Consider the following 18,844-nt stretch of genomic DNA (forward strand, 5'->3'; position numbering starts at 1 on the left):
ATTTTTGACTACACCGATCATATTTTAATATTTTGAACGTATCTGTAAACAGTAAACACGTGAAAAACTAAAATATTTATCTTATATTTAATTATTCTTTTAAATTAAACTGACCCGATTAAAAATCATAAGGCCACTTAGGGTAACATTGAACCTTGGGTAAAATGATATGAAATAAATAAATGAATAAATAAAAGCACTCCAACTTTGAATCAGAAAAAAATAAAGTCTCTGAATGTTTAAAACTCATTTTTTTTTATTCAATTGCACCACAAGATTCCCATAATTAATTTGCATCGCATAGAATGTTGCAAAGTAGGGAGAGATATTTCAAAAACTATAAATCAACGTTCAAAAGCAGCTCTTCCAAAGAGTACCTTCAGAATTATTCAGTTATACTATGAGCAATGAACAGTGTTTCCATCATATTTTGTAAAATAAAAAGTAGAGAACTGCTGATATGATTGGGAACTTTCCATTAGAGTGTAGCTTTAAACCTTCTACAGTTTTTTAAGTCAAAGATACTATAAAATAGAAAGTGGTGCTAAGTCAGCCTAAACGATTCAAACTGATATTCTACAAGAGAATTTCAAGAATTTGTCTTTAAAAATATAGTTCTACTATATTCATTCCACCCACAAACTTTTTCTTGTATTTATTAAAAATAGGATGGTTATGTTTTTCAACAGCTAAAACTTGAGCGATATAACGTTATCAACGGGGTTTGGTCTGAGACGAATTTATTTAAAAAGGAGCTCCGATGTGATTTCGCGGGAGATCACTAACCTCCCAAACATTTTACTCACTCAGTAAAATTTGCTGACGATTCGGTAAATTTGGAGACAACATTGCAACTGTGAACTTTTAATTAAAAAGAAAATCAGGCCTTATATCTCTTCTCATCAGATGCAATGTAGGTATGGGATGTGTAAACGGCGCATGCTCATGTTTTGTCATTTGGTAAATTTCACAGTTGCATTTGGTAAATTTTGAACTTCCCTCCTCCCAAAAATTTTTAAGTTCGGACCGCCACTGAGCACTTACTTAATGAGGTCGTTTTCGAAATTTTAAAAGTATATTTTTCTAAAAGAGCATGCTAAAAACATAGTCAAATTATTTGAAAAATGGTCCAGATTCTAAGTTTAATATTTTTAAAAATTACTCTAATCGGTGCACTTTTATTGTTTACGCTTCTGCTGATGACATCACAAATGATGAAATGCCATTCACAGATCACAACACTTAATTCGATTCTTTACTCACATGTGTTGGCCAACGATATGGTTGATAGCAAGCGTAGAGCGCAACAATTAATTCGCTTCTTGATCATCATAACGTAGAAACGCGGTAGACAAATGCGCCAAAGTACATCATTTATAACGTCATAAAGACCACGCATTATTTTCAAAATTTGACATTTAAAAAAAATAATTAAAAACTAAGCGTTGTGAAAATAAAAGCATTTTCTGGATCCATGTTTTTTTTTTTTTTTTTTTTTTTTTTTTTTTGCTTATTCTGTCAATTTTAGCGGCTAAAAGTAGTACTTTTGACTGAAGGAAACATCCCCATTCAGCACATGAGCACTTGATTCTACATGCATGCTGTAACTGTGTGAGTTTACATGACAAGATAAATGTTTTCTCATGTCGCCGAAGAGTACCCAGAGTAGGCCTCTGAAAAGCGCTTATTGTTCTATCCTGTCAACTCGGAATTAAATGTAACCGGGATGTGAACATGCCCTTCTTATTTTCCACTTTATTGTTTTGACATACATTCCACTGACAGATCCTTTCATTCATTGCACCGAAGTGAATTAAAACAAATTAAGAAGGGTTTAGTTGTAAAATTAATTTTGCGCTATTGTTTCATCCCTTTTCATATATCCGAGTTATTGACTCATCGAAACTGACAGAATATTTGTTGTTTTTAATATTAAGGTGTGATTTCATTGCACTGTTATGTACTCTTTTGCTTATTTGAGTTACTAACTCCTTTAAATCGTTAGAATTTCTTGCACTTAAACTCATACTTTTGAAGTTTTCAAGCGTTATGCATCACATTATCGAACTGCAATCAAATTTGAAAAAAATATATCTCATCATATGCTATAACAAAACGTAATAAAAGCTTACAATTAATAGCAAAATTTCATAGAAAATTTATTTGCCTTCTGGTCCACCAGAACGAGTTCAATCTATCCATTTTATAACCATCATGTGTAGTTTTGTATCTTTTATCAGAAATTGCTTATTATCCTCCCTTGACCAAAGTTGATGTTGCTCTGATTTTTCACTTTAGTCATGACAACGGTTGAATTTAATTGTTATAAAGAGAGCGAAATTTTCGACGTCATAGTTACAAATCGTCTGTGATTTGATTTTACAGTGAACGCCGGTTAATTGAATCAGTGGTTAATTGAATCAGTGGTTAATTGAATCAACCGCTTTAATGAATCAAATCGTCAAAACCTGAACAAGATCCAGCTTTTTTGAAGAAGCCGCTTTTTTGAATCAACCGCTTTATGGAATCAAAACTGTTTAGAACAAACGTGATTCATGTAAGCGGCAGCCACTGTATTCATATTTTGTTCAGGGCTATACTCAAACAGACATTACATTAAAAAAAAGGGTTTTTTTGTGTGTGTAAAATAACGTTGTTTCAGGAAAAAACACCTATATGAAAAACTTAAACAGCAGAACTTCATCTAAGTAAAAAATTTCGAGATTACTAATTTCCACCATTTAAGATTGATAAGAAATAAAAATACATAACGTTGTATGCTGTAAATAATCTTTATAGTAAATGTACTGGTGGATATCGCATCCTAATCACCATTTCTTTTTTATGAATGTGCCTTGTATTACTTATTCTAAAAAAAATCACCAGTCGGCTATATGACGGATGCTAATTTTTTGGCTACTTCCATTCCATTTCTGAATAGAGTTTGTAGAAACAGGAAATCCTACGAGTAGGGTCCTATCGCAATTCGTGACTAAACGAAATTTCCATTTCTTTCTAAAAAATCACCAGTCAGCTGTATGACGGATACTAATTTCTTGACTACTTCCATTCCATTTCTGAATAGAGTTTGTAGAAACAAGAAATCCTACGAGTAGGTTCCTATCGTAATTCGTGATTGCTAAAAAATAATATGAATTAAGATGTCAAAATCCAAATGTATGCTGAATGTTAATTTTTTTTCAGACTATTTATGACAAACGAAGATTGTTGCAAATTTTTTTGAAGCATAAATCATTTTGTAAATCTACGATTTAAAAAAGAAAGAAAAAATGAATTTGTAGATATTTTTAAATTTTCCGCATGCGATAAAATAAAATAACATCATTAGCATTGCTTCGCATCTTTCTTACAATTTATCCAGGCAGTTTTTAAGCATAAATTGATTACTAGGAAAAAAATTATTTTTAAACGCTAATGGGTCATTCTCCAGAAAACGCAACTTTTGAACGCAAATATTTTTCAATTTCGAAACCTTTTTTTTTTTCATTCTTACATGAAAGTGTTACCTACTAGAAGTAACCATAAACAATGGCCCAGCTAAGTTTCAATTATTTTACTTATAAATAAAAAATAAATAAAAAGTGCCTTGTTCACGGAAAAAAAAAAAAAAAGAAAAAATCTTTTAATATTTAAAAATCGAGGTCAATTTAATATCAAAGTAGTAAATTTGTTTAATGTGCAAACAATCTGGTATTTTAATGATTACTGGGAATATAATATTAAGCATTCTTAATTAAAGTGCGGCTTAATTAGAAGTTTCAAATTTATGTTAAAAAATAGTATTAAGTAAATTTGAGGATATACTGGCAATTATAATTTTGGTTGAATGCATATTATTTATGTATTTCCCCACCATCATTCATTTTCATCTCAGAAACAATGACATTGATAAGGTCTGTCACGGAGGTGAGATTCACGGAGATGAGGAATTTTCCATTAATATAGGCCTAATAGATACATTTTTCAGGGAAAAATTTTCTTTCTTCGTTGCTACAATCCGTACATGTTAAGCATATAAAAACATGTTCACTTCTTTTTTTACATTAATTTTCATCCCTGAAATTCAAGTTCACGGAGGTAAGAAGTCAAAATAACCACACTAAGTTTTTAAAGCAAAATCCATCTTCTTGTTTTTTGACAAAAATCTCACAACTTCAAACATGGCTGAAAATAAACAAGAGGGCTCCCTTGTATCATGGAAAATAAAATTTGATGTCTTTACTGCCACGTGGTATTAAAGAATTGCATTTTGCGTTTAGGCAACGGAGGTGAGAATTTACTGTGACATGACTCTTTGTACTACTAAAGTGAACTAAAACACAATATTAAAAAATTAAATATACTTAAACAATTAGTATTTGAGACACTTGTGAAAGGAATAATAAATAAATAATTATATACTTTTAATTAAACAAGTTATTAAGCAACATAAACAGTCACTCAAGGTGTGTGACATGCCACGGAGGTGAGAATTCACATGTTGTGAACCAAAAATATACTAAAATAAAAATTATTAAAAAATTGTTGGCAGGTTTAAATTGATATATTTTTGATGAAATTAGAAATCATTGGTAAAAGAACTGTTCCTTAAAGTTTTTACTGTAAAAGGCGTGTGACAGAAAAGTTACACTTTTGAAGAATGTCCCTTATAACATGTGTGACAAATGCATAGAAAACTGCCTCTCCCCTCAAAGTATATAAGATATTTTCCCCACCCTAAAAACCAGAATAAACAATCGATCTAATTCCGTTAACCGGAAGCAGCAAATGTTCGGGCTGGGTCTAGTTTTGTTCGACCCGTGCTGTTTTACGGCAGTGGCAGTGACCGCATGACAGCTGCGCAGGAGTTTCAACTTAGTTCATTTTTTTTTATTATGTTTTTTCCCCAGTCAGGGAATAATGTTCTAGAACAATGGACACCTTACATCTTTATCAAGATAAGTGGTGCATGAACCAGAAGAAAAAGAAACAAAAATAACCATTTCGCTGTAAACAGAAGTCTTTTTAGGAAGCTTTACTGAAATTAAGGCGCATTATTCCTTGTTTGAAAAAGTTTTTAGGAGGATGTTAAACCCCAAAAATCATCGCATATACGCCCAATTTAATGAGCTTTTTTTCTTTTCGAAAACATTTCTGAAAACGAACTAAACCGAGCTAATTTTATATTCAATGACTAGGCATAATACTGGCAATACGGTATTGAGATTTTGCAAACAAGTTTTGACAGAAAGTTACGATCTAATTGAGCTTGATTAAATATTTAAATTTGATCTTTCAAAATATATATTCCTTTAATGCTCATGATTTGTTTCACGCCTTTATTTATTTATTTATTTTTAATTTTCTGTTGATTATATTCATTTTTTTTAAACTTGCAAATCATTATAGCTTCATACTCATCATTTGATATGATGCTCTATTACCATTTTAAAGTTTAAAAGCAAGTTTATGTGCAAAAAAATAATATAAAGTGACATGCAAGTTTTGAACGTAGTCGATTTCGAAAAGAAAATTCGCACCAGATTTTTTTTTTTTTTTTTCTGGTTCAGTTTATAATACCGAATTGTTTATAAATGTCGATACTGCTTTGGGCAGTTCATTAGAATAGCCTTCAAAATAACTTTTATATGCATTTGCAAATCTTACTTATTCCGACATTATTCACTACTAAATTGAAGAAGATTGCTGCTAAATGCTGAAATTGCAAATTAAGAATTATCAGTCGGTTAAGCTCAGTAGATCATTTATGCAAGCTTTACTTCAAAAGTCAATTACTTAACAGAGAGCAATTCTCTTCAGCTATCTTTATTATGTACTAGTGGTACCCGCACGACTTTGCCCGTTGTCGAAAATCAAAAGGTCATTCCGTTCGCCTGTATATTTACAAATAATGGATTATGAATTTCTCGCCAATTGTGCTATGTTAATTTGCTCGCCCATGTTATGATAACTTGCTCGTCCACGTTATGGTAATATGTTCGTCCATGGTAATTTACTCGTTCATGTTATGATAATTTGCTCGATAAAATGTTCTTAAAATTGGAATAGAAAAAGAACAGAATCGAATTTTCGAAAAATCGCTTCCAAGTGCTCATCCCTATGCTGCGGACTAATTTTGTGCCGAATTTCATGAAAATCGTCCAAACGGTCTAGGAGCAAGCGTGTAACAGACAGATATCCACAGAAACTGACTTTCAGCTTTTTATTAGTAAAGATTGTAGTTCTATTATTCTTCTCCTTTGGTTCAAAAATGAAAAATCTTTTTAGAAGAACCTTCCTCATCGTTTATGATACTTTAGAAACTTTTTTTTTTTAAGTAAACTACCTCGTTTGAAATTTTATAGTGGGATAAAAAGGATTTATGTTTTGAAATTCAGTAGCTCTAGGATCAGTCTTTCTTTTAAATTAAAAAATCTTGAATGAAAATAAATTTCTGAGCTTTTATTTTGTTTCAGTTAAATCAAGCCCGTGATTTTCATTTTTGCCCGGAGAAGGGGCAAATTGCAAGGATGCCCACGGGGGAAGGGGGGTTATAGCGCAAGTTGCTTTCAAATTTTTTAGGAGGGGGATTTTTAAATCTATTAATTAAAAATTTTTTATTGCTTTATTTTTAAATCAAATTTTTTATTTATTTTTTCTGTTTATAGTTTATTTCATTTATTTATTTAGTTGGTGTGAGTGTGTGTATATGGTTTTGGTGTCACACAGTACTTTTCTAATAAAATAATAATAATTAAAAAATAAATAAACTTTTTTTAAAAAAATAAATAAAATAAAAAAGAGAGCTGAAAATAAAAAGGGAAAAGAGGGTTGAGATTTTTTTTGGGGGGGAGGGGTATTTGCTCCATTGAACTTTTGGGAGATGAGCACCCCTAGCAAAGGGTATATATACATTTACTAGATATCATATTGAAATACAACAAAAACCATGCCCACATATATGTCAAAAATACAAGGGAGCTATGGCCCCTACTGGATCCACTTGATGACGGACCTAAGCTTGTTTTAACAAAATTACCAACTCATTAAACTTTTCAATAAGGGCAGATTCCGATTGCTGAGATTCTTGTCAACGTTTCCTAAACTTTTTTGACTCCAAAGACTTCAATCTAATGTATTTTGACATTGCTGATATTGCCAAAATAAAATGATAGCTTACCGAATGATGATGCCAAAATCTCCATTATCGAAATATTTCCCTCGATATCTTAAAGTAAAAATAACAAACAGTTCTAAAGGTCACATCATTATTCGTAATTTAGTATAAGTGTCGAATTCTGATATTATTTTTAATTACTAATTACTTTTTGACATAGGAGTATGGCAATAGACAGATAAATCCTCAATATTTGGAGCAAACCTAACCTAGCAGCGTCGTAACGCTGTGGCTATGATTAAGATCTGCCTAGCCTTCATACTGCAGGTATGGTTTGCCCAACTGTAGTTAGATGCATAATAAGCATGCTTTTTTAAACTAAAAAATGCGATTTTTTTTCCATTTGTTATTTTTAACAAAAAATACCTAATCCAAAGTAAATTCCATGATTTCTCTGCTTTCAGAACAATTTAATTTTTAATTGCGGGGCTATTAAATAATTTAGCTTTCACATTTCTTAAGGAAGACTGTTTTCTTCAAATCCTGAATAAATGAAAAACATTAATGAATCTATTCAAGAATCAAGAATGCGCAAAGCTTCCGGACACGGAAGTCTAGAAAGTTATTCATCAGACGATTTTTATTATTGCCTCACCTTATGGACGCTCCACTGCTTTCAACCTTATGTTCACATCCCCGAAACAACACGAGCACATTTAGCTGTAGGAATTCATTCACTAGAATTAATTAGTCTTATAGAAATCATCCCGTGGACTTAATTAGTCCCGCGGAATTTTTTTAAAATTCTTTAAGTTGCGTTACCTTGTCTTAGCAATTTTTTTCGAAAGTTAATCGGCACTCTTTTTAGAAAACAAAACGTTTTGTTCTAGGTAAAGTTTTCAAGCAAATATTCGAGATTGACATGCATTTATTTAAGAGACATTTTGTGGTTTTTCTCCCAGAGCCAAAACTTAATGATTTGTTAGTATTTTTTTTTTAAATTGAAATACTAGAAAATCGCCCGTCAAGATATGATGGGTGAAAATTGCTTCTACATTTAAATGAAGACATTGCCTGTTTGGTGATATTTTGATGGTTGAAATTTTAACCCTAACTCCAGTAGATTAACCCTAAGCTCCAGAAGGTGACGTTAATTGTTGACCACTTTTTCGTTTCTTCATTCCATTGAAATGATGCAATCTTACTAGTAAAACAGTTAAGTAACCGAATCCACTTCAGTATTGACACAAAAAAGCCTTTCCCTGCATTTTAAACATTACCGAAACACATTATCAAATGATCATGTAGTGGCGCGATTTTCATTGATAAGGGGTGTCAGAAGCATTACTCGATCATTGGCTATTATTTATATGAGGATTTTATCATCCAGTTTTCTATGATGATTTTAGTTGCTTAGTTGGATTTAAATCCGGCATTAAAAAAAGCTTTGAAACAAGTTTTGTCTCCTTTTTTAAAATTCTATTAAAAAGTCCCGCTTTGGTATTCTCTGATTCATAAAATTCACGTATCTGCTTTTGTTGAGGTTCTAAATAGACTGAGGTTCCAAATATGGCGATATGCTAATTACTTTTATATAACTGTTGGTACTGGATCGTTTTGTTTGAAAAGGGTCAGTTATTCTCTTCCTGGTATCCTATGAAATTTCTTCAAATTAAATTGAACTAATCGGTAGCCTTTAACAAATGAATATTCGAATTACAGTTTTTTAGAACATGATTGTTAATCTTAAAACGTATCAGTTAAAAAAAGAGTTAATCACAGAAATGATTTTCGAATATCTATCTGAAAGCTGGTGATTTAACGAAGTTTGATAATTTATGAACATGAAAAAGTTTCCATTTCTTTTGCAATTTTGCTGAGCAGGAAAACATAATCACTGAAATGACCTTACTTTCACTTCACACCTTTTTCTCCCGCATTAGAATTCAATGTCATACTCTTACACTATCCAGTCTCTCTTTTAGACCGTGAATCTACTACATACTTATCTAGCAGACAAAAAAAGGCAAATTTACAAAAGCTAAGCAATTTTTTAGAAACATTTCACAATTTTTCTGCTTTTTTTTTTTTTTTTTTTTGAAAATCTGTCAATTGATCTTCTTTGATATTATAGTAAAATGGAAAAGCGTGCATTCAAACTTTAATCTTGTCAGATGCATTGCGCCATTGTATTTGACGCCCTTTTACTAAGGTTTAATTTAATGATGACAGTTCAACTCCTTAGTGGAATTCTTTTTCCTTTGTTTCTTTAAAGTATTTCTTAAAACGTATGTTCGTAAGAATAGATTAGATTGAACATATTTCACTGAAGTTTAAAAAATAATCATCGCAATTTTCATAGTGTGCTTTATAAAAGCAACAAGTAGAAAATATTCATATTATACATTGAAAATTTTAAACTTTGTTTTAAATTATTCTTTTACATTTTAAAAAATATTAACATTCAGGGCTGCCAACAGCCGCGCATTTTGCGGAGTTGCTCCGCAAAAATGGCGAAACTCCGCGGCTCCGCAAATAAGTTGATTTGCTCCGCATTTCCCAGCCGAACATTCTCAAGCTTATATTTTGCTTTTTCATGTCAAACATGTAAATAAAAGAAATTTGAAGATGCTTATACTCAAAGATTGAAATAGTGTTTAAAACTGTTTTATTAATTTAAAACTAATTATTTTTATACTTGTACTTAAAATGATTATTAAAGCTCTAAAACAATTTTAGGTAAGTGGTTTTAGTTATTTTTATTGACTTTTATATAAAATATTGAAAAGCACCGCAAAATATCAAATTGCTCCTCAAAATCACCACAGATGCTCCTTAAATCGTTCCTCCGAGGTTGACAACACTGCTTTATATAAATAGAGTAACCTGATAAAAAATACTCAAGACCTTTCTTGCCAATTTGGTGAAATACTTTACGGATATTTTCTGGGCAGACACAGATAATAAAAAGATGAAAGGTTCAAGGCAGAGAAGTGACATAGCGGCAAATATTGCCAAATGAAAGATCGCCAAAACAATTATCATTCCATTCCCACAACAAATTTGATTTGTCACCTGATTCAATGACTTTTGCTCAGTAAAATTTATTCTAAATTACTATTTACGCAGTCGCTCGGTGTATCGGGCGTCTTCTAAAATTGCATTAAATTACTTCTAAAATAGCAATTAGGCATTACCAGGTAAAACGTCCATATTCGCTTTAGGTTTGCCCTACTTTTCGCCGACATTTACCCCTCCCCCCTCTACCTCTCCTTAAATATATCAAAATATAAGGTTGAAACTGAAAGACAAGGGGGAATGAAATTTCATGTCGGCGTAAAAAGGGAACACCTGTCTATAACCTATTTTTAAAAACTAAACTATTTTACCTAAGTTACTTACCTAAACTTATTTAACTACCTAATTATTTTAAAAGTTAAATAGAACGTTTATGTATGAACACAGAAATAGCAGTTGTATATTACGCTCGAATCAAAGGCGCCCCGGTCACGAGAGGTCACTGTGACCTCACAACAAATTTCTTACTTGGCAAATTTTGCCTGACGATTCGGCAATTTTGAGGTTTTTTAAATGCCCGAATGTCCCTTTTTATTAGATGTATTGTCCGTTTTCCACGAGAAGGCACTTGACTCGTCCTTCTTCACGTAGTATCCGATGATTCTATTTCGCTGTTTTCGGCAGAAGGTATATTCGGATCATAGCATTTTGTTGGGAAAGCAGCAGTTTTTTAAATTTAAGAATAACTAAAATGACAACAGACAAGAAAAGCAAGTGATGTAAAGGACACTAAGACTTTTTTGCGCATTAAAATAAACGCCCAAGTTAAGACTATCTGGTTATCTCATTTAAAAGTGCGTGGATTGCTTATCGATTACCCCCGCGTAAAATGGAACTCTGCGTTCGAGGAGGAGGGGCGAAGTGCTTTCTCGTGAAAAACGGACAATACTTATGTGTGTTTTTATCATTCAGCAAAGTTCGGAGTTCCATTCGGCACGTTGAGAATTTTCGGCCTTTCAAAAATTTACGTTTGTGACGCCCCTGGCAGGAAAAAAATCAAGTGATAAAACAGTCAACATTTGTCTGCAATCTGTGTCAAAATAAAAAGGGCAAATAGAACGTTGACACATGAAATAGCTGCGTATTCAGATTAAAATGTTACGTTCTAGAATTGAAATGCTGCTCAACACCCAAAGTTGCTTTTGTTACTAATTTTGGTTTTTTGCTGTTTAATTTTCAATTTTTTATAGGAAGAAAAACTAATGAGTGAAATATTTTCTTTCAGAAACAGCTGTAGCAAAGAGTTACAACTGATATTTTTTTCCTGTCTTTAAACTCCGAAATTTCTACAAATAGAGAAGAAAGAACCTGCAAAAGAAAAAGAATCAACAATTGAAGATATGCAGGATAAAGAAACAGTGGACGACGCTGAAGAAGCCTTAACATTCAAGGCTGAGACACCTAGTGATCGTCCTCTGGAGAAGGAGCATTCTGAAGGAAAGAAGGAATCCACCAAGGAGGGGAAGTTCGCCTTTAAGAAAATGAAACAACCAAAGAAAGGTATGTCTTTTCTCTCCCTCTCTTGAGAGGTTAACAATGTGATTATACTGTAAAATAAAATTCCGAAACGTTCCTGGAAAATAATGAGCAGCTGATGTGCCTAATTTCTGCCAGTTTAGATATCCAAAAGCTCATTGCTTTGCATTAATAAAAGTGGTTCCTTGAAATCCCGAAACATGTGTGCGCAGTAATCTGTATATTTAGGCTTCAAAACGTTGATTATTACTTGTTATTAAGGGGTCTAAGGACCTTTAAACTTCAAAATTTTCGATTTTCTGGAAAAAATATATGTTATGCACAGTTTAATTCTGAACAATTTGATACCTTATTTATTACTATACGCCAAAAACTTTTCAAGTTATGGTAAAAAATGCCTAAACTTTAACGATAGAGATTTATGTTAACAGTAGTTGTTTAAGCCTATTTTTCTCAGGAGCCGGTTTCTTCGGTTTTCTCGTTTTGCGCGCATGATATCTCAGAAAGTTTCTTATATATGTCCGTAAAACTTTTAATGTATGTTTATCTGGTTTATATTTATGACCTGAACCTAAATTTATTTATTTTTTGAAAATTATTTATTTATTTTTTTGAAATTTGGTAAGTTATTATCGAAAATTTCCAAAATTTTGGGTAAAAAATATTCATTTTTAAATATTAACTTTAATTTTTTAGTTGAAATTTAGGTTCAGATCGTTAAGATGTATCAGACAAACATGCATGAAAAGTTTTACGAAAACATATTAAAAACTTTCTGAAATATCATGCGCGCAAAACGAGAAAAGCGAAGAAATCGGCACCTGAGAAAAAGAGGCTTAAACAGCTGCTGTTAACATAAATCTCTACGGGGAAAGTTTACGCATTTTTACAATAACTCAAAAAGTTTTTGGCGTATGGTAATAAATAAGGTATCAAATTTTTCAGAATAAAATTATGCATAACATATGTTTTTTCCAGAAAATCGAAAATTCTGAAGATTAAAGGTCCTTAGACCCCTTAATGTAAATGCTTTTTTCGTCCTTCATTAACGAAAAATATTATTTTACGAATTGACTTCAATAATTGTTCTTACTTAACCTGTTTTTAGTTTATTCAAAACTTTCTCGGCTTAAATATTTGTGAAAGCTGACCAATATTATTGGATTATCCGGGGAAGTTATTCGATTAAGCGGAGAAATTTAACATTGAATCTATGGAGAGACATTCGGTTCCAGACAGTTTTATTCGCATAAGCGGGATATTCGTTGATCCGTTTCCTGACAAAGCGGGGCAGACAATATATGCACAGAGGCCGCGGTGACCTGATCGGTAAAACGTCGAACTTCTGACCGGAGGGTTCCGATTTTGATCCTCGCTCGTCGAAGATCTACCGTTTTCATTAATGGTGACTGGGGGACGCTAAATATGCTCGTGGTCACAAAGTCCTCCAAGTGAAACAATACCTGTGGGGGTGCTGGACCAGGGATTGCTCGGTTTCTGGTCTGGTTCAAAAAATTCAGAGCTGTCTTCAGGGTCCAATCCAACTGGTTAAGCCACAAATAGTGATAGGTACGAGGGACTCTGGAGGGAAACGAGAAAAGTATATGCACAGAGGAGCTGTTTTGGTATGGATAGCAGATTTTCTTTGATTCGACAGGCTTTATCCTGAAATCCGAATAGACTTACTTACATATCAAACCATTTCAAACCTATTTGTAGGCTCAAGTATTGCGGCAGTTAGACTCGAGTATCATTGTCATAGTGAACTCGGTACCATTATGGTCTACTTCGATAGTAGAATAATTAGAGGTGAACTATATACTAGTTAGATTAATATATGTAAATACATTGTATTTTTGATAGAAATCTGTAAATATTTTCATCGGTGATTGCCTTTTGTCTAAATTAGAGAACTAAAACAATCATGTTTCATCCATTTTAAAGATACAGTTGAGTCTCAAAAACTCGGCACTCAATATCTCGGTCAAAACTAAAACCCTCGGCCACAATCTGGTAGAACGAACCCTCGCAGAAACCGCTTTCGCGCGCATTCTCGATAACACATTTTTAAACACGGTCACTGTACTAAGCCGAGTTCTCGGGACTCTGCTGTGTTTATTTTCATGTCGATTATCCAACGTAAGTTCCGACAGATTGTAAAAGTAGGGCTGAAAACTGTTTAAAAAATTGCTTTGTGTAAAGTGTTTGCAAAAATTGCTGCCATAGCTAAAAAATATTAACACAGTGAAACCCTGATTTTAACATTTCCCGAATTGACGTTTCCCCCCCCCCCCTTTGAAGTTCTCTACATCAAGTCACAGTTTTGCCGTATACTAATAATGTTAGTTTAATCCAAATGGAAAGTTTGTTATTTATAACTTTTCCTCCTTTTACGATTACGGGGGTGGGGGGGGGAGAAAAAAACTCTAAAATGAGCAATATGTTTCCTCTAATCCATGCGGTTGCAAGTTAATCGATGAAAACAGAAACCATACCAAAAAAACAAGCCACTAAAGCCGTGATTTCCAAGGAGCGAACACGCCGATCGTCGGCGTCGCTCCTCGCCAAGGCGAATACTTGACTCTTCTGCGCATGCGCGCCCGAGCTAAATCGACGTCATGGATGACCACGCCGGAATCCACTTGACTTTGATTTCAGCGTCATGGCGAGGAGCGACGTCGAAGATAGACGATTCGCTTCTAGGAAACCAAGGCTTAATACAGACTATATATTCAATCTAAACACCCGCATTCTCAACTAAATATGTTAAAATGATCTAAAATAAAATGTACAAGTATAATGATATTCTTTTCGTAAAATACAGAAATTATACCTTTTAAAAGGATCATCTTTGCTACCTTCAGTTTTTTTCTATTTCATTTTTGCTTTCTATGTATTTACCGCATTTTGCATTTTCCCGTATTTTACGTTTTTTAAAAAAGCCAAGTCCCTTGAAAAACGCAAAATTGGGGTTTTACTGTAGTGATCTTACTAGAAATTTTCAAACTAGTATTTTTCTTTGCGTAAACTATCGCCCGTGCTAAATCCTTTCTCTTCGTTTCTTCAGAAAAGGTGGATAAGAACAGTCCGTCTCGTTTCGAAGGTGAAGGCGTCATTTTCAAGGCGAAGCTCATCGGGGTGGAGTCCGTTTCTGGTGCCAGAGGGGACAAGATGTGTCAAGATGCCATGCAGAGGCTCAAGGTAACGTTTTTGAGTGTGAAAGTGTTAGAGGGGTTACAGCGAAACAAATCTCGGTTCAACTATTTGCCCTTTTTCAGTAGGAATTATGTATGGGATTACGCAATTAACTCCTCTGCTACCAACGGGAAGCATGTATCCCGCGGTTAGTTTTAAATGATCCAATGGTATAGATATGACCTAATATAACTCTATTTTTTATTTCATTTTCATTTATTATATGAGAAACACTAGGACATATGAGTCCATGAGTATGTATGTAAATACCATGAGAGTGTATATAGGAGGGGATAGAGTGTATGTCCCCCCCCCCCCATTCCTCTCTTTTCCTGAAATATCTTTCTGTGATCGCTTATGAGTTTGGGTGTGTATGAGAGAGAGTGCAATAGAGAGAGTAGTAAAGATGTTACGGGCTAAACTGATAAGAGGGATAGTGGAGTATTAAGCTTAACTTACTTTTCATAAATTTTCGTGGATTTTTTAAATTCCTAAAGAATTAACTTGTGGTTCTTTTTTAATTTGCAAGTACAATAAAAAAAATAATAATAAATTCAAGATTAAATTATTTTTTGCTCACGTGTTCTGATCCTGTATTCAGAACTTCCCAACACTTAAGAGCACTTCAGTTTTTACGATTGGAGATGAAACTGGTTAATGATTGAAACTACATTTTCACGAAATTAAAGTAACTAAATAAAATAAAACCTAAACTGCGCAAGAAAAGTACATATCTTTCGATTCTACGAAGAAAAAATAAACATTGCTTTACTTTTTTTAAAAAATTCTTATCTCTTTATAGTTATTTATTGTTTGATGCATGACTAGCATGCTTTGAAACCTAAAACTTAGATTAAATATGAAGTAGCAAGCATTTTTTCTATAAATAGAAATTTTCAAAAAAAAAAAAAAAAAAGGTAATGCACACAACATCAGTAATAAGAATTAAATCTTGATAATGTAACAGAGATCTCTCGTATATATTACCTGTTTTACAATTAACTGTCTTGTTTTTTAGCTAGACATTATGTATTTTAAATAGTTATTAGAATTAATTTAATCATCTGTGGTCAATTTTCAATAGACTGATTCAAAAATTGATACTTTTGCAGCTTAATGTTAGAAACACAGGTCCCCACAAGAGGAAGATTAATATTTGCGTTTCTCTGCAAGGGATTAAGATTAAAGACGAAAAATTTGGTGTAAGTATATGAGAAAATTTTTTGATTACCTTTCGGTGCACATAAATCTGTAAAATTTTTTGCTTTGTTCCTCATTTATTGAGTATTAAGAAGAAGTTTTTTAAATCATTGCTTCGATCAGCAAATTAAATTACGGCTCTCTTATAGCCTTCTAAAGTTGGTGCAAACAGATATAAATTATATATTTAAATACATTGATGTTAGCTGGAATTTTCAGTCGGATGTGAATTAAGTTGAGAACTATCATAACCTAAAACTGACTTTATATGCACTGTCTAGTGTCGCAAAGCTTTATATAATCTTTAACACTCAGTTACACTACTTCCTTTAAGTACTTATAATTTAGAGAAGTGTTTAAAGAAGAAGCTATGGTGGAATATGGACAAAAGAATGGCAATAAAGAACAGTATTTGATAACCCTGCGGTTATAGCTGCACTGATTGGACGAGGCAAGAGAACTGTGGCAACACGACACTAAGACACCGAAAATTTAGCTAGCAGCAATAAAAATTAGTAAATTAATAGAAATAACTTTAACCTTAATTATAATAATTTTAAAAGTTTTTAATTTAGGACTGATTGAATGTTCGTTATAGTCTCCCTCATAAGACTCATAATTTTTCTCTCACTCGTAATTTTTACTACAGCAAACACGTTTCACAAAAATATATTTAATTGAAAACTAACTTCAGAGTACATTAGTTGAAATTCTTTACAGTTCCATTTCTCAACAGCATTTTTTAAATTAAAATTGGGGGCCGAACTAATTCTGTTTTTATTTTAGATAGAATCCTTATCCATACTGTGCTTATATGGAATCTATGCTTATTTGTATCAACATAAAATATTTGATGTCCCAGACTGTTTTTTCTTTTTGGTAGCAACTATAACTCTTAAGTCTCTCACAAGCAAATTTTACCCAGAAAATTATTTGAGATCAAGTGTAGACTGAGGAGAAATAGTGTAACATTTAGAGAAAATCCTAAGTGAAAACGTCTAACAACGGGAGAATCCTGTAATTCAAATAATGGCGGCATTTCTACGAAGTAAATGATAAAATCTTATTGCGAGGAGAAACGGTAAAAATTAATTGGGAAAATCTAATTAAAAATATAGACTTATAAGAACAATGCAAGAAAATTCGTTGAACGAGGTGAAAAATCCCTTGCTGATTTCCTACTGTCATCAGTGGCGGCAAAATACGTTGTTGCCATTTATTGTTTTAATACTTCTTACCAGCAGTGACGACTTCTCTAACCTATTTGCGCTATTAACCTATATTCAATAAATAAAAATCTCCCAGATAAAGTCTACGTGCACATAATCTTTAATCACAGAACAAGGTAATCCAGGGACAGGAGGGAAGTGGTATCTTAAAACTAGATTAATCCTTATAGCAAAATTTAAAAAGTGTGAGTTGCGAAAAGAAAAACCGCTATATGACTAAAAATAGAAAGACGGTAATGAGATATTATCATCTGCACAAAAACTCCATTTTTTTCTTCGAACATATAGCTCCTGTCGTGTTCTTTCATAAAACTCTTCAACTCTAAAATGCTCTTCATCTAATTTTCATGTGAAATAACTTGGTTTTAATGATTGTTTCATTTACAGAATGAAATATACCACCACCCTGTGTCTTTAATATCTTTCATATCACAAGATATAACTGACGCAAGGGCGTTTGGATATGTTTTTGGCTCACTAGATGAACCGCATCAGTTTATTGCCATAAAAACAGAAAAACCGGTAAGAGAATTTAATTATAATTATTAATTATATATGTATACATATCCCAACCAATAATAAAGCTCAAAGTTTATCTATGTGTCTGTTACGCGCGTAAAGTCAAGACTGTTCGGTCATGAACAGTCATTTTCATGAAATTTGGTGCAAAGCTGTTTTGCAGCATGGGAATGAGCACATCGAAGCGTTTTTCTCGAAAATTCCATTTTGTTCTTTTTCTGTTTCAATTTTAAGCTAATTTTTCTCATAAATTTGATGATATTGGGGGGGGGGGGGCAAATATTTCATGCACATTTTTCAGTTTTAGATCCTTCGAAAACTTGGAATTTTCTGCATTAGTTGAAGTTTATTCAAAGTTTCTACGAGCGTTACAAGAGCTGTAAGAAAGAATTTTTTACATTCCAAACCCTTTTGTTTTATTGAAGAGGAAATAAATTGAAATACTTTAATCGTTAAATAAAAGTCGTCTGATTTTATTTTCTTAGTTTTTATGGACATCATTAAATTGTTAAAATATTGCTATTGCAACATTCTTTCTATTCGCAACTCTAGAGCTCGAATACGCTACCTTGCGGTGTTTAACAATACTAAAGAAAAAGGTAAAACATTCCATTCCACGTGTTTTCTTTGGAGTAAATTACAGGTTTCAGACACTTTGTGGTGTAATGTAGTTTCAGTTGAATAGAAAAGAAAGCTTTCCACAAACCTGATGAAAAATTACTGTCATTTACTATAAGTGTCAAAGCAAGTTATAAGTTACGGCATTTGTATGTTTTACCTTTTTCATCCGCCATTAGACAGTGGCTGCAGCGCCCCCTAAAGTTTATTGGAGTTGCAAATAGTGTAATTTTAGAAAATTTCTTTTTTTTTCTGCCTTTTTAAGCAAGGAAAGAAAAAGTCTTTCCCCTTTTAAAATATTTTAAGGCTTCTGTGTTTTCTGTTAAGCAACAAATTTTCGTTTTCTCCTTTGTCTTACTTTATACCTTTGACGAGTAACAGTTAAATTATAACTAAAACTTAAAATCCTCTA

At 32.6% G+C, this 18,844-nt stretch overlaps 1 protein-coding gene across 2 annotated transcripts in view; it reads left to right on the plus strand.

Moving 5' to 3' along the window:
- Positions 1-18,844, plus strand: part of LOC129216024 (protein disabled-like) — a gene marked incomplete at its 3' end in the record, with an annotated part of 164,279 nt that overhangs the window by 112,217 nt on the left and 33,218 nt on the right. For both annotated transcript variants that reach the window (XM_054850167.1, XM_054850168.1), the window contains 4 exon segments: positions 11,421-11,695; positions 14,739-14,872; positions 15,979-16,068; positions 17,683-17,817. In XM_054850167.1, the coding sequence (XP_054706142.1) occupies positions 11,536-11,695; positions 14,739-14,872; positions 15,979-16,068; positions 17,683-17,817 (519 nt within the window).

The sequence above is a fragment of the Uloborus diversus genome, chromosome 2 (genome assembly GCF_026930045.1).
Source record: "Uloborus diversus isolate 005 chromosome 2, Udiv.v.3.1, whole genome shotgun sequence".
Lineage (NCBI taxonomy): Eukaryota > Metazoa > Arthropoda > Arachnida > Araneae > Uloboridae > Uloborus > Uloborus diversus.